The sequence below is a fragment of the Pyricularia pennisetigena genome, assembly GCF_004337985.1.
Source record: "Pyricularia pennisetigena strain Br36 chromosome Unknown Pyricularia_pennisetigena_Br36_Scf_14, whole genome shotgun sequence".
NCBI classification, from domain to species: Eukaryota; Fungi; Ascomycota; class Sordariomycetes; order Magnaporthales; family Pyriculariaceae; genus Pyricularia; species Pyricularia pennisetigena.
In genome coordinates this window covers 2973-13007 of record NW_021940926.1, presented here as the reverse complement: position 1 = coordinate 13007, position 10035 = coordinate 2973, and the positions used below count along the sequence as shown (strand labels likewise).

The following is a 10035-nucleotide window of genomic DNA, read 5'->3' as shown; positions in this document are numbered from 1 at the left end:
GTAGGTTAGTTGTCGGCTGGTTGACGATATCGTTGTTGCCGCTGGGCCTTACCTGGTAGGTGGCACGTTTGTCCCACGAATTGTCTGAGTGATACGCTTCAAATCCCAGAGTCGAATCGAATTGGCACCTTCCACATTCTTTATTCGCTTGTCCCTCGCATGACCGGCAACCCTTTCGACAAGTGATTGATTGAGAATTTCCACAGCCTCTGACCACTTTGGGATCCTCACTGCTATCGTACGAAGTTTGTTGCAGTAATGTTCTCCTTCTGAAATCCAGTGGTAGTGCTTGACGATTTCCTTACCCCACTGCTTACTGACGGTGATAATGCTTTTCTGCAGTTCATTTTGACGATTCTTCTTCTCTGCAACTCTCTCGTCGAATTCTTTCGATGGATTTGCATTTCTCTGATCCTCAGTAAGTGCCTTGAGAAATGCCGCATTCCAGCAGATGAATTTGTTATCGAGGGCATCTTGCGTCCGAAGTAAATCGTTCCGGATTTTCTTGAACGACTCAAGATCAGGTGCTTTAAGGAATTTTTGTATTTCCGTAGTTTGATGAGGAGCTAAAAGGTCCACATTATCAAGGATGTCGTCTACATCCAGTTCATCAATCATAGTGGCGGCAAATGATGCCAAAAATGGATGTCCTAATTTTGTTCCTCTGGAGCCTGGAACTGGCGTGGCAGCTATTTTTCGTGGGACTGAAATCGAACGGTGATTGATTGCAAACTCACGACGGAGTTACTTCATTTAAAAGTACTGGTCAGTTTTGTCCCGCTTGAACTTTTTTTTCGTTACTATTGATTTGACCCGCTTTTTGACTGACCAGTACATTAACGCTAAGTTCCTTGGGGTTAGTGGAGAAAACCGATTGATTTGGGGCCCAAGTACCTGTAGCAGCTTGGGGAGAATGCACCCAACACTTATCCGCGCTCGTAAGCCCCTGGCACGTTACGGGGCCTAGCCGATCTGCAATGATTAGGCGGGGGAAACCAGGCTCCTCTACTCAAGCGGCAAAGGGGTTCAACAACGCCCTTTCTGCAGCCGTAATTGGTCATTGTGCGGCCTGCATTCAGTCACAGTATCTTCGCTTAAACTTTGGCTACAAAGACACGCAGCATGCAGCGCTTGGCACTGAACAAGTGGCCAATCACAGAGCCCAGCCATGGTGGATGGGAGGATGATATAACCAATGACGAAGACGAGTGTTATGCCGATTTGTATTGGGGTTCAGACTCACCGTAATTGGGATTCAACAGCGACGGTATTCAAAAAATTCATCAAACACGAACCTCCTCCCGGCGCTGAAGCGGGCCGTTTAGGGTCGGTTACCAATAGGAACGGGTCCGGTTCAAGTTCATCAGGACCTTATTTCGACCCCACCCAGTACATGCTACCCCAAAATCCCTCCCACGACTCAGGAAATTCTTTTTGAAAATAACTTCACCAAATCAACAATGACCATATTTTTGACGGCAAAAATAGATTCAGCTCATTTGACCGGTTCCAATACTGGAAGCATCGGAACGCCGGCAAAGCGCGCAATCACAGTATCAAGTACCAAAAAATAAGCAATCATAAAACCGAAAAAAAATAGTCGACGTGGCCTTCGGCCTGCAACCTTCACACCAAAAATTCCATTTATCAACATACAAAGGTCGGAGGCTCAATTGGGCGAAACGTGCTGGCCTAACGCAGAGTCTGGGAAGAATTTTAGATTCCTACAATCACAGAAGCGCAATCGTAATTTCTACAAAACTTAGACTTAAGAATGCTTTTCTCGCATAATACCGGCATGCTATTAGCTACGCGGTTAGCTTCAGGGATGCAGCTCGCCATTTGGTCTTCCTGTGTCCACAGCTGCAGTCTAACAGTAGACACAGCATGCAGTATCAAACTGAGGCTCCGCTCCAGCCAACGCAGGGGTTGAACAGTTGTACCGGGCCTCAGCTTTTCTTGGGAGGCCTAAATGACGAAATCGTGGCTTTTTTGCAAGGGTGTGGACCAGGGAAACACTAATAACAGAAAATCGATCATATTGGCTTTTCCCTCCATCGAGCCTTTTGACAGGAATGATACCGGGCGGCAAAAATCTCGTGCTTGGCTCGAACTTTCTGCGTGAACAAAAACCGGAAACGGCAATGTAATTTCGGGGAGGCCGAGGGCAAACACCTTGGGAACACGTCCAGTGAGGCGATAGCCAAGACCGGTCGCGAAACCACTCAGGCTGGGTTGGGGCGTTGGTGGCTGCCATGAATTTCTATGGTTCGCCAACACAGCTGTGCAAGGATAAGGCTCAAAGTTTGTACAGCGCGCTACCAAAGAATTTCGTTGCATATCTGCCCAGGCTTGGATTAATCGACAAGCGACGATACCCCTGAGATGCTGCATGACCTTGTAGGGTACAGATCAACACAAATGTATCCCAATTGAGTACCTGAACGCTACTCCAAGTCAGCCATTCAGAAGGTACCATGGAGGGAAAGGCCAATAGGAACAAGCCCGCCAAAAAACACACCCCTCAGAAAGCTCTGTATCCTCGACTCTTCAGTCCTTCTTGCTTGAAACTCCCTGCTTGAAATTGAGGGTCAATAACTTCAACCAGTTCTATTTTTGATCACATACACAATGAATCAGATGCCTCGTTGGCAGCAACCTGTTAGGAGTAGGAGATTACGGCAGCGAGCCCGAATCCTTGTGTCTTCTATCATTGGTTCTTTCCGGTCGGCATCCTCGAAACAGGCACTATGAATCACGGAGGCCTCCTAATGAGTCCATCTGCGGTCACAGGAGGATGGTTAAGAGCCGTGCAGTAAGACTCGGGATGCTACCCCGTAATCATCCTTTCCAAAGACTCCGTAGAGGTGAAGACCAATAGGAACGAGCCCGTAACGAAACGTCCCCTTAGAATCAACTTCGCCTCTGATTTTTCGTGCTACATACATGTTCTCTTAGAAAGCAGTCCCGGCCTGTGTTTATTGACAGCCATGTAGGCATTTCCAGCAGGGGTGTTCACCCGGTCGCAAGTCGTGCTGGGGTCGAGGCTTTGCAGCGCAGGAACAAGCAGGCCTGATAATGTCTCATCCGCAAGAAACTGCTAGCCCTAGCTAATTTGCCCCACAATTGTCACGATTTGGGTACCACATTATACCTATTGTGGTGTGCTTGCTTCCCATCACACACCACCCCACCTTTGGATGATTGCGAGACAGGACTCTTTTTTAAAATGTACCCCAAGTACCACAGTCAAAACTCAGCAAGCTTCTGGGTGGCAAATTTTTGACTGCTATACTTTTGAAGCAAGCTTGCTTGAACTGCATCAGCCTGATTCTCAGCCGGCTATAGTTTTTCTTAGCCCAAAAGACGTGAAGTTTGGATCTTCCCGCCATTCTAGAAGTAGGTCAACCCCCACAGTGTAGGAGGGTATCTTATTCCACAATGTGCTACCATAAAAGCCACAAGTCCGTTAGGTTTCTGAATACCATATTGCTGCCTTTAGATTGCATATATCTAGTCAACCAAAGCCACTCGCCGCCATGAATTGCTATGGGATGTAAGTCATATATGTGCTGCTCAATCCTATCAAGACTAGCAGCAATTCGCTAACGATCCGCGAGTCGACCTATGCAACCCAGCGCCAGATACATACGACCCCGAATACCAAGCAGGAAATGAGGATCTGGTCATTTGACCGTATTCCAAAGATCTGAGCGAGCGCTGGAAACAGCTAGTGATGCATTTTCGCTGGATAGTACTTCATAATTCCACCCATGTAATTAAGCTCTCTGATTAAGTAACGACTTTACTGAAAGCTCAAAACACTGCGAATCGGATAGAAATAAACTCCACCCAAAAAGCCGATAAATTGAGCAATATAGGCACATACTTGGCAAGGCATACACATGCAGGGACTGGAGAACATAAATTGGGAGAAATTTCCCGTTGGCATCGGGCATTCGAACGGAGTAAACTTTGGTCGGATTTTAGTTGAGAGAATCCGTTAGTACGGCATTGTTGTCAATATGTTTTTTTCCACTTGTCGGGACAAATATCTTCATGGGTACGATCTCTGTGGTAGTAATGCTGATGGCAACGCACAATTGGGGGAGCCTTCTATATAAGAACAACCCGGTGCTTTGTTCTGGCTTTGTGTTGAAGCTGGGTTGGGTCCAGGTAATTATGGAATTACTTACGGTCGGTGTAACCAAGAGAGGTGTGATTGTGCAGAAGGTGATAGGTATCTCATCGAGGATCTGTTGACAGCAGGGCAGAAAGTTACAATGAGGGACTAAGGTCTTGATTATGCTAAAGTTGTGTTCTATCAACAGGAATTTCCGTACACCTTTGACTGCAAAGGCTTACAACTTTTTCTGGGGGGACAGATACATTCGGGAAACTTCCGCGGTTTGCATAATATCTTATTGGTTGCCCCGAATCCTTCAGCAAAGCTTTTATCTGGCGATTTTATATCCACTCAAACTTGTGTACCGCTAGACAACGTGGAAGTCCAGCCGAGCTTGTAAACCTGACGTCGAGTTGCCACTCTTTGGTGCTGACAAACTCAAAACACCCTTTTTATATATAAATGAGTGGCAGCCGCCCCAGGCTCATCAGAACGGCTACAGCCACGGCCTTCCATCTATATTTATCGAGCAATTCCAAATCATACCCAGCACAAAGATCTCACTTTAATTAGCTTGCAACAAGGATAGAAAATAAAACCCGGCCAAAACCATCCAGATCCGCATTCCTGTCATTTGATGCAAATATGCGAAGCCATTTAACAATGCAGTCATCATCGTCACAGGACTTGGAAAAATACTGCTCCTCGAGTAAGTCGAAAGACGTTTCAGATAACTGGACTCAAGTCACGGATCCAGAAAAAGGAAGCGCATTCAGAATCGCCTTGCCCAGAGGAAGGCTCGTCGTACATATCCCTCCGTTTAACCCAAGCACGACGCTTTACCTATGTAGCTGATTATGATAATAGGTACGACCAAAGAGCAGAAGACAAGCGACCCGGATTGGCGTAATCTGAAGTACGCTGAGAGCGGTCACCACGGCCCCAAGGCGTGTGAGGTAGATCCATCGCCAGTTTTGCACTCGGTGATCCAAAGCAGCACTGGCAGTTTCCAGGCTGGACCCAACAGAAGCTTCGTACCACAGGATAATCACATTTACCACGCCGAGGCAGCGACGGACGCACTTCACATTGCCATAGCAGCCTCGCAAATCGAAGCAGAGACAACGGTGCCGCACCTGGAGTCAACAACCCAAGTGACGCAACAGATATCCCAAATTCACGTTACACAACCCGTTTGCAAGCAGCTCGCACATCAAGCACAAAACGGCGCTGGGAAAATATGCGACATCGAGCCCGACCATAGCTACTTGCCAGGAAATCACCGCGATTCAGACGTTGTCACCAATTCTAGGCTGGATAAGACAGCGGTTCTGCAAAACGGATATAAAAAATATAAGCTAGGCTACCGCCGAAGTTCTGTTGCTTGTGGTAAGTCGTTATGTCAGTCGGCCAGCAATAGAACTTTGGAATGACCAAGGAGATTCGCGTATGTTTAAGACTGACTAAAAACCCTTACTCTCTCACTCGCAGAGCACTGCAGGCAGCGAAGAATCAGGTGCACCATCTTGTCTAATGACTCTGAACGTCGTTGCAACAATTGTATCCGGTTGAAAAAGGCCTGCAACTTCACAGCAAAAGCCCGGCCTGTGTCCAAACATAGGGGGAAGCCAAGGTCTCAATCAGCGTCGGAAATCGACAAGGTGGGCTCCGCAACTACTTCGCCAGCGAGTTCCCGTGCATGGGGACACCAAGCAGAGATACCGCATCCAATTGGAATGCAAGAGAGGTTGCAAATGGCAAAACCTAGTGGCTCCCAAGATATACCTAAGCTCTTTGACAGTCGCACTGGTTTATCTTCTAACGCTGACGTTACCACCTGGTTTCCGGCGGCTTGTTTTGCGGACAATCTCCCCTATCTATTGCAGACGCTGCGTCATCTGCTCCTTCCCCGTACAACCTACAAGTCTAAACCAACCATACTTACTCATCGAGCAACAGATGCCTTTCACAGCAACACCCTGCAATCCTACATATACCCAATTATGTCATTTGACCCGCAAAACCAGAAAACCTTTTGGACCCCATACGGGACAAAAACATTGGGACTACATTCAAATCATAAGTGAGCTAATTACTTGTTGAGTAATCTCTTGCAAGGCAACAGGCTAACATGCACGCAGTTATATCCAACCACAGGACCAGGTGTATCAGCAACAGGTACCTGATTTTATAAACACAGGTCCCGGAGTGTCAGTAACTCAACATGTAGAACAGAAAGACACATCACACAACGTCCGAGTGGTGGGAAGCCGCCAAAAACCACATTGTTGGGATCATGGATGCAACGGTAGCCAATTTGCGTCCCGTAGCAACCTTTTAAAACATCAGATTAGATTTCAACCTGCCAACTCAATATGCCGCTGAGCACGGGCTTTAATCAGAATAGTAGCTCTGGAGCATATTTCTGTCCTCACAGATAAAGATTCCCGTGGTACGGGAATTTTCCATACACGACCAGAATAGGAAATTGAGGGCTTCTGCTCAGATTCGCAAGCGGTCTAGGCACAACGCATAATGCTTTGGCTCCATTATCTTTTTGCAACAATCCCAGCCATCCATTTCCAACGGCAAGCCTCCTATTGAGGGGAAAGTCTGCGTTGTATCGGGCAGTGGGATCACATGGAAAACCTCGTAGCCCCTGCTGAATGCCTTTATGATCGGTTTTCTTAACCAACAGTACCCGATGCCACCTGGACAGCCCACAATCGGTCACCAATCGGCGAAACCTGGCCGTTAAGTGGGTGCAAACTAGCCGAGACTGCCAACCAGTAAAATACTTTGCGAACAGAAAAGTTCACCAAACTCCTGCCCGCGCCCAATGTTCAGTATGGGCCTAGATCTCATGAGGGTGCAATTGTTCAACCTGAGCTGGACGGACGGACGCAACCTTCGCCTGCACCCGTTTGCCGTAAGCAAGCTGGCTAACTCTAAATGACCTTTCTGAAAGGCTAAATGCAAATCTATGGCATTTGAGGTTTCCAAGGATAAAACCTGGGAAATCCAATCCTAAAATATAACTCCTGGAACATAATGACCATTGCAACCAAAACCATCATTCGGGTAATTATTGGAACTACTCAACAAACTAGGTTGGACTAGCTTCAATTTGGGGAAAGCACAACAAACGGAAATCAGAAGCCAACAAATCCATTACGACTCAAGACGGACTGCAATGAAAATATCTCCTAGACCATTATCTTCAATTTATCTAGTGGTAAATCATCGTGCATGACCAATTTTACCGAACTTTTGTACGTAAGGATGGGGGTTACGTTTTCAACTTTACCGGCTGCAGCATTACAGCATAATTGTAACAGGGGATTTTGTTGGTCAAAGCCACGTGGTTGAAGGCACCTCATCTACTACGCTCTAATCTCGTTATGCCAAATTTCATCAGCTGTCACAACCATGTTTGTAAGATCATAGCATGGCTCGAATCGGACCGCAAACTCTGTACCAAATGCGCTGTCCAGCTCGACCTCCCGATCATGCCTCTATCTCGCTTCAAGAACTTACCACACCGCCAGTTTCGCCGTCCAGAACAAGCGGTAAAGCGACGCTGTCGATAAGAGGACGCTATCTACTCCAAGTCCGACCAGAAAGGCTGCAAGTCCTGCCGAGAGGCCCGTTGATGTGTTGTTTCTGGGAAAGGCTGTGCATTTGTATCAGAAAGAAGGAAATTCCGCCCAGCGGACAATAATTGCACGTTCGCACCATCAACGTGAGCCAGTATCACCATGTAATTGTGCCCGTTGGGGCGCGGGATGCACTCAAGAAGAAGGGCCACAGANACTTGTTGAGTAATCTCTTGCAAGGCAACAGGCTAACATGCACGCAGTTATATCCAACCACAGGACCAGGTGTATCAGCAACAGGTACCTGATTTTATAAACACAGGTCCCGGAGTGTCAGTAACTCAACATGTAGAACAGAAAGACACATCACACAACGTCCGAGTGGTGGGAAGCCGCCAAAAACCACATTGTTGGGATCATGGATGCAACGGTAGCCAATTTGCGTCCCGTAGCAACCTTTTAAAACATCAGATTAGATTTCAACCTGCCAACTCAATATGCCGCTGAGCACGGGCTTTAATCAGAATAGTAGCTCTGGAGCATATTTCTGTCCTCACAGATAAAGATTCCCGTGGTACGGGAATTTTCCATACACGACCAGAATAGGAAATTGAGGGCTTCTGCTCAGATTCGCAAGCGGTCTAGGCACAACGCATAATGCTTTGGCTCCATTATCTTTTTGCAACAATCCCAGCCATCCATTTCCAACGGCAAGCCTCCTATTGAGGGGAAAGTCTGCGTTGTATCGGGCAGTGGGATCACATGGAAAACCTCGTAGCCCCTGCTGAATGCCTTTATGATCGGTTTTCTTAACCAACAGTACCCGATGCCACCTGGACAGCCCACAATCGGTCACCAATCGGCGAAACCTGGCCGTTAAGTGGGTGCAAACTAGCCGAGACCGCCAACCAGTAAAATACTTTGCGAACAGAAAAGTTCACCAAACTCCTGCCCGCGCCCAATGTTCAGTATGGGCCTAGATCTCATGAGGGTGCAATTGTTCAACCTGAGCTGGACGGACGGACGCAACCTTCGCCTGCACCCGTTTGCCGTAAGCAAGCTGGCTAACTCTAAATGACCTTTCTGAAAGGCTAAATGCAAATCTATGGCATTTGAGGTTTCCAAGGATAAAACCTGGGAAATCCAATCCTAAAATATAACTCCTGGAACATAATGACCATTGCAACCAAAACCCTCATTCGGGTAATTATTGGAACTACTCAACAAACTAGGTTGGACTAGCTTCAATTTGGGGAAAGCACAACAAACGGAAATCAGAAGCCAACAAATCCATTACGACTCAAGACGGACTGCAATGAAAATATCTCCTAGACCATTATCTTCAATTTATCTAGTGGTAAATCATCGTGCATGACCAATTTTACCGAACTTTTGTACGTAAGGATGGGGGTTACGTTTTCAACTTTACCGGCTGCAGCATTACAGCATAATTGTAACAGGGGATTTTGTTGGTCAAAGCCACGTGGTTGAAGGCACCTCATCTACTACGCTCTAATCTCATTATGCCAAATTTCATCAGCTGTCACAACCATGTTTGTAAGATCATAGCATGGCTCGAATCGGACCGCAAACTCTTACCAAATGCGCTGTCCAGCTCGACCTCCCGATCATGCCTCTATCTCGCTTCAAGAACTTACCACACCGCCAGTTTCGCCGTCCAGAACAAGCGGTAAAGCGACGCTGTCGATAAGAGGACGCTATCTACTCCAAGTCCGACCAGAAAGGCTGCAAGTCCTGTCGAGAGGCCCGTTGATGTGTTGTTTCTGGGAAAGGCTGTGCATTTGTATCAGAAAGAAGGAAATTCCGCCCAGCGGACAATAATTGCACGTTCGCACCATCAACGTGAGCCAGTATCACCACGTAATTGTGCCCGTTGGGGTACGGGATGCACTCAAGAAGAAGGGCCACAGATTGCAGATGCCCTGCTTGAGCTTAAGGGGATTCTCGAGATCTTCGACAGTGTGGATTTATCTTCAAGTGAAGAGGCATCGGAGGCAGCATGGGTATGAAAATGTACGGGCCGTTGCTCAAACCTGCAACCCAGGGGGCGGCATAATGTTGCAAAGCTGTGGTTGCAACGGCTGCCATGACCGAAATCTAGCTTCCATCTACCCGCAATTGAATATGGGCCCCTTCTGAACCTTCGACTGCATCAAGCGAAATTTACGAATTTGCTTCAAGCGCGTCTTCATAGGGTAGTGGTGTTTGTGGTGGGTAGATTGCAGCATTGCGATTCACAACTGTAGGCAAAATGGTGGATTTAGCGATTGTGATGCATATAGATTGATGCCT

General features: G+C 47.2%; 2 protein-coding genes across 2 annotated transcripts; one reads left to right on the top strand and one right to left on the bottom strand.

The window, feature by feature from the left end:
- Positions 1-3779: 3779 nt before the first annotated feature.
- Positions 3780-3959, bottom strand: PpBr36_11290 (uncharacterized protein; the record flags this gene model as incomplete). Its single annotated transcript, XM_029898392.1, has 1 exon — positions 3780-3959. The coding sequence occupies one exon, from the start codon at positions 3957-3959 to the stop codon at positions 3780-3782; it is 180 nt and encodes a 59-aa protein (XP_029743430.1).
- An 830-nt stretch (positions 3960-4789) lies between these two features.
- On the top strand, positions 4790-8185 carry PpBr36_11289 (uncharacterized protein; the record flags this gene model as incomplete). The annotated part of the gene is made up of 6 exons (XM_029898391.1): positions 4790-4835; positions 4994-5515; positions 5618-6209; positions 6268-6388; positions 8002-8054; positions 8080-8185. 6 exons carry the CDS (start codon positions 4790-4792, stop codon positions 8183-8185), a joined length of 1440 nt encoding a protein of 479 aa, XP_029743420.1.
- Positions 8186-10035: the final 1850 nt, after the last annotated feature.